At 36.9% G+C, this 19,149-nt stretch overlaps 1 protein-coding gene across 8 annotated transcripts in view; it reads right to left on the minus strand.

The window, feature by feature from the left end:
- The window catches only part of LOC113038263 (rap guanine nucleotide exchange factor 6-like), a 74,235-nt gene that overhangs the window by 40,905 nt on the left and 14,181 nt on the right, over nt 1-19,149 (minus strand). For 5 of the 8 annotated variants that reach the window (XM_026195556.1, XM_026195551.1, XM_026195552.1 and 2 more), the window contains exons 5-6: nt 16,554-16,623; nt 13,495-13,602 (exon numbers count right to left, since the gene is read on the minus strand). In XM_026195556.1, the coding sequence (XP_026051341.1) occupies nt 13,495-13,602; nt 16,554-16,623 (178 nt within the window). Of the gene's footprint in view, nt 1-242; nt 739-13,197; nt 13,417-13,494; nt 13,603-16,553; nt 16,624-17,728; nt 18,159-19,149 lie in introns of those variants that run through there. The other 3 variants (XM_026195557.1, XM_026195559.1, XM_026195558.1) reach the window with 3 other exon arrangements.

Genomic DNA, 19,149 nt, shown 5'->3' on the forward strand with positions numbered 1-19,149 from the left:
AGTAATATCAGACGCTCAGAAATGGTGAAACTGTGTCATCTACACATCTGACTTCTGACATTGACTGCATGCAGGATATTCTGTGAAATGGGATGCATTCAAGCCTTCACCGATTCATGAGAATCAGGGAACTGTCTCTGGCAGCAGATGCATGAAGAAAGAAAAGAAAACCGCATGCATATCCACAGCAAAGCATCAACACACACGCAGTCAACAGACACCACGTATATGACATCACTTACTTTGGAGGACCACGGCTGCAAGCAGTTGGCATAGCAGCGGACGAGGAAAGCCATGTCTCAATAAGAGAGGGAAACTTTCCAGCGAACGAGAAAAGCAAGAGCGAGTTCCTCTGAGAATCCAAACGATAAAAAAAACACTCGACCTGGCCGTGATTTCAAAGCACGAGCGAATCACGCAGTATCCATGTCACCAGGGATCGCCAGAAATGAGCCCTCGATTCTGTGCACTCCTACAGAACCCCGTCCAGACCCATCAGCACCCCACAGACTTCCTCTTCACACGAGCACAACTCCAGGAGTGCAGAAAACTCTTCTGGTCCCGCGCTGCACTGGAGACCAAGCCCAATGCAGACGCTTTCTGGGGAATACTGCAGAATCCGGCTTTGGGGTCCGTCCCGCTGCTTCATCCAGCCTCCGAGTGTGCATCCCTGGCTGGAGACTCTCCCTCGAGACACATACATCGATTAGACGCTCTGCCACTGAAGACGGCACATCTAGGAGTGAGAGGCACGGAGAGAAGCTCGGCAGAAAAGCATGACATCACCTGTGCTGGGAGGGGTGGGGTGGGATGGGGGGACTGCATTAGAGCGATTGGCTGCGCGGAGGAGAAGAGAGGAAACGCGAGCGTCTTTATTGATCAGACAACAGCCAGCGTCTTCTGCGAACTCCACTGTGCACAAACACACGGGGAGCATAAATCACTGCTGGAGGAGACGGATGGTGAAATCCGCTCATTATATAAATGTATTCCTTCTGAACGTGCACCGTGATCTGTTGCTCTCTTTTATGTGCACTTCTGCAGTGGCATAAGGAAAAGACAGCCTATAATCAGGCTGGGAACACAATGCAAAACACTGCATTAAAAACGCTGCAGCTGCAACTGAGGCTCTCGCTTCTTCTCTGAAGATGTAATGGGAAGTGCGTCTGAATCCCATGCCTGCTCGCCTCAGAAGCTGAAACATGACATCATCTGTTTCAGAGGCAGCCAATGGGAGCGCAGCACATGGAGCTTCCCGAGGACTGAGCAGCTTATCATCCCTCAGTTTGGTTCGCTTCAGGCACAGATCAGAATCAGAGACGCAGCACGTAACGGGAAAGACTTGAGAGCGGAATCCCAAGATGGCTTTTCTGCACGCTTACATCACTGTATGTATTTGATATGAACACTCAACATGTACCTGTTTTCAAACGGGAACAGTAAGTGTACACAGAAATGGCATGCAATGCAGTGGTGGTGCAGTTCATTTTAAAGTTTGCAAACAGCATCAACGCATCACACCTCAGGTTACATTTTATTCCACATCTATGTAAAAGTACTTTTTTTTGCAGCTACAAGAGATGCAAATATTTATCCAGAATATGCATATTTATTATATTAATTGAAATAATTTCTTTATTATTTAAATCACAAATGCACACACACAGAAAAGGGTGTTCAGGGGAAAAAACACTGCACCTTTAATATTTTACATATACATATATATATATATATATATATATATATATATATATATATATATATATATTAGGGGTGTAACGATACGCGTATTCGTATTGAACCGTTCGGTACGACGCTTTCGGTTCGGTACGCGGTACGCATTATGTATACCGAACGGTTCATTGGAGTATTTAATTATATTTGAAAAAAAAAAAAAAAAAAAGAGAGAGAGAAATATAATGATATGCGTTCAACAAGGTAGCCCAATAACCCAAACAACGTAACAGGCAACGCCCCTGACACTCCCGAAGAAGAAAAAAACACCATCTTATATGTTTATGTTAGGCTACTCAGCAGGCGCTCGCTCACTCAGTACACGCTGAAGGCTCGTTGCAAAATAGCCAATGCGTTTAACAGACTAGAAATGAGAAGATCCTCCAATAACCAACAGGTCTGGTGTTTGGGTGCACTTTGGATTCCCTTTAAGCTATAATGGTGATGGCAAGAGAGTGGTGGATAAAAAAACAACGGTATGTCGCATCTGCAACATGACAGGGTACACCAGCGGGAATACAAAAAAAAAAAAAAAACACCAGCGGGAATATCTGGGATATATGCGTCAGTACTATCTGGGAAAAGACGAAAAAAAAGGAGAAACATGCACGCAGCAAACTATCCCTGCAGCATTTAGACACTATAGCTTACAGGGAATCCAACCCAAACACCAGACCTGTTGGTTATTTTAGGATCTTATATTTCTGGTCTGTTAAATGCATTCGACATTTTGCAACGAGCCTTCAGCGCGTGCTGAGTGAGCGAGCGCCTTAGGGGCCGTTCACATATCGTGCCTAAAAACGCATGGAAAACGCTAAGCGCGTCTTTCTCCTCCTTTCCAAAGCGCTTGGGCAGAAGCGCTCATGAGGCGTCTGTCTTTGCTAAGCAACAATGACGTGCTCTCTCCATGAGACGCGGAAATTTCAGCGAAGGATAAATGGATTTGCAGCTCTAAAAATCGCTTGCAGTAGCTCTGCTACTAAATTTATTTCAAAATTGCAATCCATATACAACTATGATCAGCTGTTCCTTCATCTTGGCTGAGCTCTCAACATTGTTACGGGAAAGGATGAAGCTGATTGGTTGGTTCTTGTCACATGACCCGCGGTGCGCTTGCGGCATTCTGAAAAGTTGAGATGTTTTTACATTTTGCTGTATCTAAAACGTATCGAACCGAACCGAACCGAACCGTGACATCAGTGTATCGTATCGAACCGAACCGTGAATTTTGTGAACCGTTACACCCCTAATATATATATATATATATATATATATATATATATATATATATATATATATATATATATATATATTAGGGGTGTAACGGTTCACAAAATTCACGGTTCGGTTCGGTTCAATACACTGATGTCACGGTTCGGTTCGGTACGGTTCGGTACGTTTTAGATACAGCAAAAAGAAAAAATTGGCAGATAAATTTCCTTGATTTTTTAAAAAATGTTTTATTTATTAAAACTAACAAAGTATGTGTTTTTTTACATTGAACAATGATGGAGCTATTCTTTACCCATCTTCTATGGTGTTTTCTTAGCAGCATACTGTATAAAACAAAAATAGCTCCTTATAAATTTTTTTTTTTAAATTAAATGTAATATTGTTGTAGTGGTTATGAACAAATACAAAGATGTAACTCTTTTTATATGGAACTCTATAACTCTTTATATTTAGTGTGTTTTTACTCAATTGGTTCTCTATTTGGGCTTATGTTTTTTGGAACAAAGCAGGAATTACGGTCTGTCTGAAATGGGCTCGTGAAGGAATATTGTAATGGGGCTCAATTACATTAAGCATGTTCTTAAAACCTGCGTTTTCCACTACAGAGTAAGGTCTCATATCCGCGGCTATAACGTAAATGCACCATTCGCTGCGGTGATGTCCGTATACGGAGCCCGGGACGTCACCTGTAGGAGAAAAAAAATCAATCCGTGGCGACGGTTTTGCAATCCGTCCCCTCAGTTTATAAACCGTACTCACGAATTCATAAACTGTTCACTCGATTTAACAAATCGTGCCCACGGATTAACAAACCGTGCCCACGAATTTCCAATCCGTGCACTTAGATTTTGTAAACCGTACCCTCGGTTTTTGAATCCGTACCCACGAATTCATAATCCGTGCGCACGCTTTCGCAATCCGTTCCCTCGGATTTGTAAACCGTACTCACGGATTCATGCAGCAAACTCCTACGTGTTAACATACAGTTTTATTGAATATTATTATGTGGAATAGGTTTACAGCAAAGTGTCTTAAGTGATTCTCTATCAAGTGTAGTACGAGGTGGAATACAAAGATTTAATAAGAAAGATGCGCATTAAAATCTTGTTCAATTGCTGATAATCTATAATAGCACTTGATTATTATTGTGCAATAAACCTGGCATTGTGACTGACTCTGGAGTAATTTTTTCCTCTTTTGTAAGTTATTTTGGATAAAAGATTCTTATGCATAACCTGTATAATAATATATAATAATGATACAAATAAAAATAAAGTTATTTTTTATAATTTTAATTTGTAGGCTAAATAAATGAGTACAAGACAGTAAAAATATTTGTCATAAAATAATTTGTGAATTGCTTTATTTTTAAATAACCTTTGGACAGTTTTGGAAATGCTTGTGTACAATTCTTTCTTAACATGAAGACTTATTTTTGTGATTTTATTATACTAAGCTCCACCCACCTCACCCCACCTGCCGGAGTTAGATGCATGTTTCACTGTTAAGTGTAAAATGCGTGTCAGTTTTCAAATCCGAGGGAACGGATTGCGAAAGCGTGCGCACAGATTATGAATTCGTGGGTACGGATTCAAAAACCGAGGGTACGGTTTATCTAAACGCACGGACTGGGAATTCGTGGGCACGGTTTGTTAATCCTGGGTACGATTTGTTAAACCGAGTGAACAGTTTATTAATTCATGAGCACGGTTTATAAACTGAGGGGACGGATTGCAAAACCGTCGCCACGGATTGATGTTTTTTCTCTCCTACAGGTGACGTGCGGGGCTCCGTACCGAGCCTTCAGCGCGTACTGAGTGAGCGAGCGCCTGACTGAGTAGCCTAACATAAACATATAAGTTGGTGTTTTTTTTTCTTCGGGGGTGTCAGGGGCATTGCCTGTTACGTCGTTTGGGTTATTGGGCTACCTTGTTGAACGCATAACATTATATTTCACACACCTTTTTTATTTTCCAAATTTAATTAATTAGTCCAACGAACCGTTCGGTACATAATGCGTACCGCGTACCGAACCGAAAGCCTCGTACCGAACGGTTCAATACGAATACGCGTATCGTTACACCCCTAATATATATATATATATTAACTGTGTAAGCTATTGTGCAACAATTACATAATTGTAAAAACAAAAATAAAATGCATGATCAAACATTTAGGTTACCTAAGAGAGGAATTCATTTTTCAAAAATATTTTATTATATTTTATTTTTTGCATATTTTTGTGTTTTGTTTTGGTACCGAAATTTGTACCGAGAACCGTGGATTTTCACTGGTATCGGTACCGAATACTGAAATTTTGGTACCGTGACAACAATACACAGAACACACACACATTATGTACACAAAAAGTTTTATTTTTGATTGCGATTGATAATTTGTCACCACTAAATTATTTATATGACCAGTCAAAAGTAATAACTGTGACAAACTTAAAAGGATAGCTCACCCAAAATGTATTTTCATTTCCTCACCGTGAAGTTTTTCTAGATTCTTTCTTCTGTTGAACTCAAAAGAAGATATTTTGAAGAATGTTGAAACAGATCTAAGAATCTTATACAAGGTGAGTAAACAGAAATTTTTTGTATGAACTATCCCACTGCAAACCTGTTTATCCATGTTTACTGAGCACATGAACAGACCTGCGGTGAGGCTGTAGAGAGCGTAACCAGAAGACACACAGGACGTGCTTCCTGTCTGACGGAGTGTGTAAGAGTTGAGTGTCATGGCTCGAGCATTAAGACACACAGTGCATCAGTGCTGGAGGACAGCGGCGTCTCACGGCTGATTAATGCGTCTGTGCTGTAACTAATGATGCTGTGCTGTAACTGTCTGTGTGCCCACGGCTCTCGCTGTTTCTGTGGCTTTTAAAGGAGTGACAGTGACAAGCCGGTGGGACTCAGAGCACCAGACAATACCTCACCCGCAGGCTTGGTATTCATCAGCTTCTTCATGCTAATCAAAATATGCGCTAGCAGCTCACTAGAGAAAAACAGAATCAAATGAAGTTAACTAATCAAAATGTTTTTACAATTCATTAAAAGCTTCTGCAGTCAGTAAAATGACTGGAGCTTATTCAGTTTTAATCACTGGAGAACCAAAATTTGTGCATATGTATTTGTTCTTAACCTCATTCGAATGTGACAAATTATGACATTAATGTGACAAATTATGACGTTAAATGAATTCAAATGAACTTAGAATATTTTAAATAAGCAATCTAGGTTAGTCATTTGCATAAACAAGCCCTCTGTAACAAACGTTCGGATTCAAGGGATGGAGAAGGCGGGAACCGACAGACATTTAAATAAAACGTTAATAATAAAATAAACACAGAAAAGCCCCTGTCATGCACAAACAGAAACAAAACACAAAACAAAGTCCAGCCTGTTCCTCTCTCGTCTTACACTATCATCACTCCTCCTTTTATCCTTACAATACAGATTGTGTCAAAGCACTGTACAGTATTAAATAGGAACATACTGTGTCAATAATGCAGAATGACAATACTAAGCACTCAATTTTCAGTTAAATATCATCATCCAGTTCGGTTCAGTTTAAATAGTATCTTTGCAATCAAGTGGATGACATCGCTGGATATTAATTGTCCCCTGATCATTCTCAGCAAACACAAAAGTCAGTGTGCGTCATGCTGAAGATTAATGTATTTTTATTATAACTTGCACTTAAAACTGGCGCAAATATTAGACAGTGTGATTTTAATTAAATATATAAATGCACAGTAGTAAATGCTGCTTGATTTCTGCAAGTGCTGTGTTTGAGTCGTTTATAATGTGCATCTGAAAAAGCCACACGCTTCAAACAACTTAGAGAAGCATTTATAAACCTGTTGTCCAACTAGACATGTGCCAGTGTTCGGTGATGCGAAATATCACGGTAATGAATAAGCACTATATTGTTATCATGGGCACTTCTAAATAAAGAGAATAATTATTTATTACAAATTATTCAGAATTAGACTGCATTTTAAGAATTCTTTTCCCATCAACTCGTCACAATGCACAATACCACTGTATAATGCGTGAAAGAAGCATGTGATCTCTGATGTAAACAAGCAGAGCTCTCATCAGCTTTCACTGTATGTGATGAAAGATATTTAGGATGAAAAATCTTTCAATCTTATCAAAATTATAAAACCACACAGATTGTGATTTTTGCATGTGTGTGCACTGTTCCTGCTTTTTTAAAAATAAATTAAGAATAAATGATGATTCATTATTAATTAATAATAATTAATGATAAATATTATTATTAATAATAATAATGTTATTTTTGTTGATAATAACACCAATAATGCTATTTTTATTATTGTTAAATTGTTTATTATTATTATTAATAATAATAATAATTTTGTTATAACAACATAGTGCCTCCAAAAAGAATGAGCTACTGGTTAAAATTAAATTTTTTACTTTTACTTTTTATTTTTATTTTTTATTCGTGAGAGTTCATGAGAGTAGTCCAACTGAACCAGATCAAAATATTATTTAAACAGACAAACATAAATAAAATATTAAATACATTAATAAATAAAACAAAAATAAAATAATAAACAAAATAACTTGTTCTAGAATTGGACGCTGCTCCTTAAGTAAGTTAAGTAAGTTAACTCCTTAAGTAAGTTTTCCTCACAAAAACACTGGGAAAACAGCACATGAACTGTGTGGACTGCTGATATGATGATTTTGTGTGAACACATCAGACTCCATTCACTGTAATACGTTTTTCCAAAGTTTGTGTTCCAGGGAAAATGACCATTTTTACAGGATCTACTCAATGTCCAGTATTAGGGAGTTACCGTCTGCAGGGTTCACCCTCCACTTCCTGCTATTCTTCCAGCTCTTCACACACACACACACACACACACACACAATTCCTGTAGAGTGTTCTGGGATCTAAAGCACACACGGCAGAGTGAAAACCATCCATCCTGAGAGATCTCCTCTGCTGTAAGTGGATGATGTCATCCTCTAAATGTAGATCTTTAGAGAGATGCTCCCTCACACGAGTCCACATGAAGCTTCTCATGCAGCACAGTCAATCGTTACAACACTGATTCTCGAGCACAAGCACAGGAAACAAGACGTGCACAGCTTGACAGTTTAAGGTCGCTCTGACTTCATTACACTGAAGGAAGGCCCCGGGCCGCCTCTGATACAAGGATATTAGAAACACCGACTGATGCATCGACCAGCGTTTTATAATTGCATTGAGATTCCATAAACTGGAGCGCTAAAATATTTTAGTGGAAAATGAAGTTTTTATGCCTTTTTTTTTAGTTGTGAGCAGAAACTGATTCAAAGTGCTTCCTTCATAATTAGCAAATTGATAAAGTGTTTCATGTGCATGCATGTTCATCAAGGCTGCATTTACATGATCTAAACAGAAAAAAAAACTATGAAACATTATAGCAATTTAAAATAACTTTTATATTTTCATATACTTTATATTATAATTTATTCCTGTCATGCAAAGCTGTATTTTCAGCATCATGACTCCAGTCTTCAGAGTCACATGATCTTCAGAAATCATTCTGATAGGCTGATTTATTATCAATGTTGGAATCAGTTGCGCTGCTTAAAATTTTTTGGAACCTACTTTTTTTAGGACTGTTTGATGAATAAAGTTAAAAAGAACAGCATTTATTCAAAACAGAAATGTTTCTATATAAGTCTTTACTATCTTTCTTTTCATTTATTTAACATTTCCTCGCTGAATCAAAGTATTAATTTCTTTCAAAACAAGAAATAAAAAAATAACTGACCGCAAATTTTTGAAGGGTAGTAAAGATTTATATTTTATATAAATGCTGTTTTTATGCTTTTTATTAATAAGAGAACCCTAAAAAACAGGGTTCCAAAAAAACCCCAAAAAACATTAACAATAAATCAACCATGATTTCTGTAGGGTCATGTGACACCGAAGACAGCGATTATGAAAATTCAGCTTTGATCACAGGAATAAATTACAATACAAATATATTTAAATAGAAAACTGAAAATTGCAATATTTCATAGTATTGCTGTTTTTATTTCAGAAATTTTAATCAAATAAATGCATAGGCACATTAGATTTCCGCAATGCAGAAAACGCTGACGGAATCGCGGGATCCAGCCATAAAAACGGAATTCAGTTTAACGTGAAATGTCATGGAATTTGTCACATTTTTTATTAATTAATCAAAAGTAGCTCATTACACTGAAATAAAATCGCGATTTGGACTAGTAGTCGATTTAAACCTGAATCCTGCATGTGTTAATGAATGGGGTAGACATGTGTTTTGTTTATTACACACATTGCACGACGCTCACGGTAATTTTACCGTCTGCTGTCTCACTGAATGAAGATGTAAAACACATAAACAACATCCTCAAAACTGTTCCGAGAGTCACTTCATAAGCATTTGACCGTTTCATTTGAGTAAAACTAGTGTCATATCACATGCACAGAACTGTAAAGGTGTTCATGGCAACACGTCAAAATAAAAGTCTGGTTTGATTTGAAGACATTGTTCCAATTACTATTTTTCAGTATAATGTACATATCCTACTACTACTACTAAAATGAAACAAAGATTGTTTTTTAAGGAATATAATCACACAACATTTCTTCCAGGTTTTAATTTTAGTAGTAAACCCCCTTTGTTTGCCAAAAAATTAAGTTTGCCTAATATTCAATAATTAAAAGATAAATGAAATTAAATGTTTTATGCCTTCATTTGATAGCCAGAATTTTTTTTTAATTCATAATAAAAAAATAAAAAAAATAAAATTCATAAGGCTACTTTGAGGAAAAAATGTAATAAATTAAGTTTTTTTATGCATTCAAATAATTTGACATGCTAAAACACAGAATTTGGTAACAATGAAAAATATGGTGAGAAAAAAATGTAACATTTCATAGGGCCCTAAACGTAATTTTTGGTAAACTTTTAATAAACCAATGTGAAAATTTCTACATTTTATGATTTGAATAAGAAATGCTTTTTGATTAATAAAATAGAGTTTAACTATTAAAAAGGATTCGAGAAAAATTCACTAAAAAAAAACTAAACATTTATATAAACATTAAACAATAAACATATTTTTACATCCACATAGCAGACAAAACACTCATAGTTGCTGAGTCTGGATACCCTGAATTATATAATATTTCTATATCTTTCCATATAGTTGCTCTCTATTCTGCTGTTTGGCTATTTTTGGTTATTGCAATGTGACTGAACCAAAATCAAAGCATCCCAGGACAAATCACAGGACACATTTTCGAGAATCGCAGAGTGAAAGAGGCTTTACTCTACTGTTACACAACTGCTGTTTACACGGTTCAGGAAGTCTGAAGTACAGTCGTCTCTGCAGACTTCTGATCTTGTAAGTTCAGGAAACACCTTGAGCTCTTCATGAGAAATGGAGGAAGAGATGCTGGAGAAACACAGCAAGTCTGGTGAATCTTCGAGGCTTGACTGTCAATCGATGGCCCAGACGTCTTGCAGACTTGACAGGAAACACAGAACCACAAACCTGCATTCTGCTCTTGTTTTCTCATGTTTCCGTCTCACTACACATAACAACTGAGCCTTTTGTTAACCCACACTACCCTGTCCTATCTGTTCACTCACTCAATAATACACTAAACACACGCTTGTGCATTCAATCGACTGAATATAACTCTTCTGTGATGTGAAGTGATTTTAAAAATAGATTTATAATGTTAATGTCATCACAGAGGGGACATCAGCAGACTCGAGGTCAGCAAGTCATCAGGTGCAAGTCTCCAAAAACTTGCAAAAGATTTATGATAATGATAAAAAACAACAACAACACATGCACACACACACACACACATTAATACATGAAACTACTGATTAACATGTGTGTGTGTGTGTGTGTGTTTATATGTGTGAGCACATGTATAATTAAATTTTTACTGTTATTATTTACTGAATTTATTATAATTATTTGTTTTACTGATTTTTTCCACCTTTTGTATCTTGTTTTTACTTATGTTTCTCTTCAACATTGCAGCGTTCATGTATCATTTACTAATGCAAATAAAAACAACCGAGCCGCAGGAGATTCAGAGGGGCATTTACATAAAATAAACCTCATCCATCACTTTACACCAAAACTTTATCGTTCTAACAGTGTTTAAGACTCTGAGACAGCATTCACAAGCATTACTAACCCTGTAAGACCAGGAAAAGTAAGTATTTAGAAATACAACACCTCTGGACAAAATATATATATGTTTACCCGTTTACCTCATATGCCCATATTTACCTCACATGGTATATGTAAGCAATATCACAATATCATACAAGTGCTGTGCAAATCGTCGTCAAAATTTTTCCGATACTATCGCTAATATTCGATATATCGCCCAGCACTAAGTTCAGTGAATAAGAAGTTAATATTTTATTATTTTAGACAATGTTGTCAAGTCTATAAAAATAAAATTGACTAATTATTTACTCACCCTCATGGTCCAAAAGAGTATGTGTAATAAATGTTATGTTGAATCAAATAAAATTATTTTTGCTGAAGCTACTTGTTGTAATGTCTATTTGATGCTTGAACGACTTTGAATTATCCTTTGGGAGTAATTTCTCTGCCAAATTTGATGTTTGATTAATTTGTGTCCAATTGGATTAATTACCACATCATGTAATTAATTAGATTAAATGTTTTAATCACTTTACAGCCCTATATATATTTATATATACGTGTGTGTGTGTGTGTGTGTGTGTGTTTCTGTGTGTGTGCAATAAGTTTGCATATGTGTTTTGATGAAAATTTATATTTGATTCATCAGGCTCTTATGGCTCATATAGTATGATATAGAGACAATATGGAGAAGAAAAAAAAAACTCAATTTTTTTAGAGGCCCAAGCTGCAATTTTGGTGCAGATGTTGATATAAATCAGTGAAATCTCTATGTTTACATAAAGAGATATCATTATCAATCGTCACTCTATACCTCCAATAAAGTCTTAGTAAGATGATAATTAAATGCTTAGCTTGATGATCAAAACACAATGCAATGCAATACAATGATGATTAAGAGACGAACAAACAAACATGATGATCATATTTGACAGTCACTGATTAAAAATAAAATAAAATGATGTCTTTATAATCAAGTAAAGCCAAGCTGCTTCAGTCTAGCAGGTGTTCATCTTAAAATATTACTAACAATATCAAAGTTATTTTTATGTTAATTTATATAAATCATTAAAAGCACGAGCTGAAGATTGTACAGTTATACTAAAAGGCCTCCAACTCTCAAAAAGACAGAAGGCATGTAGTAAACTGTGAGGTTTAACAGCTATCAATGATTGTGCTCATCATTTAGAGGCCTTAGAAATGAGCATTTCAAATATAACACAGTCGCCTTACATGCTTTCTTACAATAAACATGTGCTTATGTGCCCCATGAATGCTGACCGGCTGAGAGACAAGCATGAAGTACTTCCACAGAATCAACATATGCTGTGTCCCAATTTCCATACTATACTTCCTAAATAGTATTCGAAAATATAATTAGCATGTCCCAAATCATAATATGTAGAGAAGAATATGCCCAGATGGTCTACTAGTAGAGATAAAAATTTGAAGTGCGGATGGATGCGCAACACATTGCGCGATGGACGAGGATTCGATCAGAACTACAAACACACATTTTAAAAAGTGTTTAAAAACTACAAACATGGCGGATATGCGAGAATGACAGACAAGCAGAGAGATAAATAATCAATGTCTAACCTGATTAAAAAATACTTATTTAATGATATTTGGCATTACACTGTGAACTTTTCTACGTTTGGACATTAACTTTTAAATGCATATGCATTATGCAAACATATGAGGAGAGTTTTCATGGTCATGATAGACGGGTGACTGGCAGATCAACATGCCTGTTCATTTCTCTCCAGTACGGTATTAAATGAAATGTGGATGATGTTAACTGTGACGAGATGAGTGACAGTGCTGTTTAAACAGTGACAGACGCACGTAACTAAACCACAGGGCGACTGTTAGAGACGCAGTTATGATGAAGAAGCATGTCCCAAAGCTTGCTAACTATTCTGCTACATACTCAAAAGCACGTACTTTTTCTTCACAAAAGAGGACATACTTTTAAGGCATAGTATAAGTAGGCGAACTGGAACACAGCAAGAGTTTGAGCGCTTACCTTCGACAGGACATGACATCAGCACAGAGAGAACAACAACAGATTCAAGATGACAGTCTTTCGCTGTCTACACGGCCTCTGCTAACAAACTACCAGCAGCAGATAACAGAGGAGTGTGTCCAACCGATTACTGAGAAGCCTAACTGACAGCTACTGATGCTATCAGGAGAAGAAACTCCCCAGAACACCAGGAGAACGTCACACAACTTTCTCAGACGTGCTGAATTCAGCATATTATTTCCAATTCTAACACTAGAAATCAATCTGACTGAAGTCAATGATGGTGTGGCGTCTTACCGTGGCGTCTACGATCAGCTGGCGCTCTCCTCCGGCGTTCACCGTGTGGACGCGGCGGCGCGAGTTTCCCTGCAGAGCCGCGTCGTCGCTCTCGCTGCCGTTCTCCACCTGTAAAGAGCCAGATTCAGAGACGTCAGCCTCCTGGTTGAACATCCAGTTCTTCCAGATCACGGAGAGCCTGTGGAGGCGCAGGAGACTCATCTGGACGCCGTTTACATGCTACACGGGACGAACGAAACAAACGTTTGTCGTGCTGGAGAGACGGAGTTGGCGAGAGTCACACAGCAGAGCCACAGCTTCCTGTAGGAAGCCGTAAATACACAAATATCCCCTGCGAGGAGAAGCACCACATCCCTAGTGAGCCCTTTGTGTAGCGTGCTGTGTTTGAAACTGTAAATATAGCCAGTGTTTAACTTCACGCACTGGTGGTGTGTCTTAAGAACATGTTTCCAGTCACTTGCATATCACATCATAAGCTGTTTGTGGGTTTTTTTTTACAACAAAACATAAGTAATATGAAATAGCTGTCTCTTCTGATACACTAAATAAAAACCTCAGTTCTTCCTCAGTATTTTTGTCTTTTTCATTGCAAATCTTTAAAGATGTTTAAATCAATATACAATTCCTTAAGAAAATGACAGATAAAGTCTTGTTTTCTGAGAAACTGATTGAAATGAAATGAGTTTATGATTTAAACAAGAACAAATATCTGCCAATGTGCTTAAAAAATCGACTTAATTCAAAGGGAAAACAGATATTAACATATATTCGTTTTTTTAAGCATTAACTCACTTTATTTTGTTTAATTTCTAAGAAAACAACACCTCATATGTTAATTTTGCATCTCAAGTAAATGTATGTGTATTTAAGGATGTTTAGATATTGGTTTTGGAAAACAAGACAAAAATACAGAAGAAGATATTCATTAATAATAAATAAAAAATAGCTCTGATTTTAGGCATTTTAAGGAAACGTGAAATTTTGCTATTGTAATTCTTTAAAATAAAATTCTGGTGTGGTTGCTGTTGTAAAATGTTTAGCTTTATGGAGGAAAAAAAGCATCTGCCATATTGATTTTATCCTAAAATTGCACTATATTCATCTAACGACAGACAGTAAAACAAAGCTAGGCTTTTTCATCGGGTGAATTGGTGTAATTAAAGTGTGTATCAAACCATAGCGTACCTAGACTGCACTTCAATTAATAAATGACAAAATGCAATCCCAGAATGCATCACAAGAAAATCCATGCTACATAGTGGATGAGTCGAAAGAATGCTGATGTTTCTACTGAAACGTATTAATAAAAATAGACATATCCAGTCAATACGTGTGCACTGAGGGCGTTAATAAATGTTCAATTATTGTGCCATTAGTCTTGTGTGCTTCATGTAGGAGTGTAATCTGTCAGAGTGTGAGTGCTCCCTATGAAGGAGGTGCATGGAGTGAAGACAGAGACGGGATGTCATGTCGGAGCAGAACGCTCATCCATCAGGCCATTAATCTGACATACAGCTTTAAGCATCCAGGGGACAGACGACAGGAAAGATGCATCTGGGTGTTTGGCTCTGGATGAGTGTGTGAGAGATACACGGGTAAACAGGCTGTAAAAAACTATACCACAATATTCTCATGACGCAGACAGACTGTGAAACGCTACAGTGCTGTTACATTAAACACATCGTCCAATCAACTGAGCCGCCTTAAATTAATAGGGGTATAATATTAGATATATTCTAACGTTTAATGTTTGGTATAGCTCATTCAGTTGAGCGCATATCGTAGGGCCCTGTGAAATTAGATTTTTTTCCAAATTCAGTTTTTTCCATTTTCATCCCCCCCCCCCGCCCCCTTTTTTTAAGGTTAAATTACATTTTATTAATCAAAATGCAAGTCTAATTAATTAAAATCAAGAAATGTATACATTTTCACATCAATTTATTAAAAGTTCAACAAAAATTACGTTTAGGGCCCTGTGAAATGTTTTATTTTTTCGGTCACACTTTATTTTAGGGTTCAATTCTCACTATTAACTAACCATTAACTATGACTTTTGCCTCAATTAACTCCTTATTTGCTGCTTATTAATAGTTTATAAGGTAGTTGTTAAGTTTATGGTATTGGGTAGGATTATGGATGTCATGCATTATATGTACTTTATAAGCACTAATAAACAGCCAATATGTTAATAATACACATGCTAATTAGCAACTAGTTATTAGTGTGAATTGGAGCCTATACTAAAGTGTTACAATTTTTTCTTCATCATATGTTTTATTTTTACCTAACTCTGTGTTTTAGCAATTAGTAATTATTTAACTTAATTTATGAAATGTTTTTTCCCCCTCAGAAATCCTGTTGTGTTTTTTAATTTTTCTAGTTATCAAATGAAGGCATAAAACATGAATTTTATTTATCTTTTAATTACTGAAAATTAAGCAAACATTCTGGAAACAAAGGACATTAACTATTAAAATTAAAACATGGAAGTGTTTTAAAACATGTGTGTGTGATATTTCATGTTTGCATCATGCTGTTGTTTTACAGAACATTTATAGTTAATTATATTCAGTCCTATTGAATTTGAATTACCTAGACTTTTGAGTATTTTTTAAAAGCATTTTCAATATATTATTTTTAAACAAATAATACGTAAAATACAAGTTTGTACAAGATGCAATTGTAGTTCATGAGTCTTTTCTGCAAAGATATTTAACAAGTGATTTGTTTAACATTTACATCACGTTGACTTCATGTGTGGTGCACTTGGAATAGAATTTTCTTTAGCTATAGAGGCTTAATAAAGAAAAAGTTACTTGAATCATGCTGCAATTAAAATTTATAGAAATATATTCCTAGTGAATGTAATGTTTTCAGACACTCAACGGCATGTTATTTACAATTAAACCAAAAGGAAGTTGTCACATGCACTGATGAAGCGCCAGATCAGGCACTGTGTGTATTCAGAAAGCATGTTGTGATTGGACGTCTGTTTCAGTCAGTCTGAGGCCGGAGCAGATGGATGGTGCAAGAGGAGATGCGTCTAACATGCCACTCACCACAATCATCTCAGACGGCTCTAAAGTGATGCATTCAGAGCCTCGGCGTCCTCCACGCTGCGTCCCAAAACTGCAGTGACAGAAACAGAGAGAGGAAATAAGAGCATGAACCTCTCTGGATAAATCACTTCAAACTGACATCTTAATCACATTCATTCCCTCCAGAGAGAAACACATGGTCATCAGTACAACAGTTGTTCAATGCAGTAGTCAGAGAACCATCCACAGTAACAGAACAAAAAAAAAAAAAAAAAATACTGGCCAAAATAAACAGGCGTATCAAAAAAAAAAAAATAATAATTTGAATATTGTGAAAAAGTAATTGTTTTGTAACTTATTTTAAAAAGTGGAACTTTAATATATTCTGGATTCATTACATGTAAAGTAAAACATTGTGTTTGTTTGTTTTAATTTTGATGACTAGAGCTGATGCAGGTTTATTTAGGTTGCTGTCTCTTTAAGACCTCATGCATGGATCTAATATGATGTTGCACATAAAAGCGTGCAGAAACTGTGAGAATTATGCGCAATACCTGCAATCCTGCACCGAAACTCAAGCTCTGCTGTTGTTAGCAGTAAAGCTCACTGAAATATATTTTTAAACTGAAAATGCATCTCTCAGTTTGTGCTCTCAGATCACAGTGCAGAAGCGTCATCACTGAGTGAGTGGAGCCAGAGGGGGTCAGAGGTCAGGTCTGCTTTGACATCTCTTCACACTCCAGCGAGACTGAACCCTGCTGTCACACGAAGCTGTCAGAAGCGTCCCGGCTCTCAGTGAGAGATCGCTCGCGCCCCTCTGTGGACGAGCACAAGTACTGCAGCTTCAGTGCCAGCGTCGTCTCACGCAAACTCTCCTGAATCCCTCCGTCTCCAGCCTTCTCTAGTATCGGTGTCTATTATTGTGATGCAAGCATGCATCCAGACATGATGTGTGTTTTGCTGAAGAGTGTGTGCTGCTATTTTACACTTCATTTTAAGGTCCCGTTCTCACTCTTAATGAACTACTGACTATGACATATGCTGTGTGTACATGACAACCCAGAGCTCTGACACCGGACCCACAGAGCACCAGCAGCCAGAGATTACAGTTTAAGCTACACAACACGTGAGCACAGCTTCCTCACACAACACACAGATCTGAGTTCAGAAGTCACAGAAAAACCACTGTTACTCACAGAGACGAGTCGACGAGGTGCTGACAGAGACGAACAGCTCACTCACACCCTCAAGAACGAATCAGGCGCTGCTACAGGAGCCCGGCGTGTTTCAGATGAGAGTTTCTAACTATCGGCTTCAACCAGAGAGCGAAAGCAATGCAGTCAGACCGGCTCAAAGCATCCGAAACATTCCCACTCAGATTCTTCTGTCTGGCAGAACAGCTTCCTAGTTCTGAGAAATCCTGATTTCATGCTCTGAGACTTGAGAAGGATGAATTCTGGAATCCTGAAGGGAAACGGCTCATCAATGAGCAAACTTCCCGGTTCTGTGCTGTGGTCTCCGTGTGTGTGTGTGTGTGTACGGGGTCTGATCACAGTAGTGAGGGGTGAGGGCCGCTTCCTGTCTGTCTGTGCTCATGACACACACAGCTGGAAAACTCTAGCGGCATGAGTTCTGCATTCCTCATTGCCCCTGACCCCTGCAGAGGTCAGCAAACACACAGGGCACACACACACACACACTTCCCTTGTTTCAGGACAAAACACACCCACAATGAACACAAACACTCCTGTGAAAATATGGAATCTGAGCGAGCTAAAAAATCATCTTTAAAGTTGTCCAGATGAAGTTCTTAGCAATGCATATTACTAATCAAACATGAAGTTTTTATATATTTACTGTAGGAAGTTTACAAAATATGATCTTTACTTAATATCCTAATGATTTTTCAATCATTTTGTCCCATACAATGTATTGTTGTCTATTGCTACAAATATACCCAGAGACTCCAGACCGCTTCTGTTCTCCGGAGTCACATATAGACATGTGCTGTGAGTTTAATTTGCATCCGTTATGCCAGTTATACTTTTTCATATTCATATAATTTCCAATATTTTTGTGGACAGATGATTACAGCATTTAATGCTTTCATGCGTTTTAGACAGATTTGTAATGAGAAGCATTTATAAACCTATTAAAGGTCTTACTGCTAGAATAAAAGCTTGATGGTTTATCTCTCCGAAGTGAGGAAATTAAGACATAAATAGTCATTTTATTAAAGTAAAAACAGTGTAGAGCAAAATAATAAATTGACTTATCATTAAACAATTTTTATTTTATTTTTCAGAGCAGTAGTACATTTCTGCCTTAGAAACAACAATAATAAATATAATAATAATAATAATAATTACATTTGCTTGTAACTTGCTAAGCTGGGTATTTAGCAATTTTGACGCAATGTATAGAATAAAAGTTTTTAAAAAAGTACACTAACACTTTAAAAAAAAAACACACAAAAAAATTAACATTTTGAATAGTGATGCATCAAAAAAAAAATCCTGGGCTTAAATGGGACTTAAAATTCAGGAAGCACTTGGCCAAAAACGCAAACTAAAAACAACTTTTATTAAGTAATTAATCAAAAGTCAAACTCTTGCAA

Source organism: Carassius auratus, chromosome 21 (genome assembly GCF_003368295.1).
Source record: "Carassius auratus strain Wakin chromosome 21, ASM336829v1, whole genome shotgun sequence".
In the NCBI taxonomy this organism is placed as follows: Eukaryota; Metazoa; Chordata; class Actinopteri; order Cypriniformes; family Cyprinidae; genus Carassius; species Carassius auratus.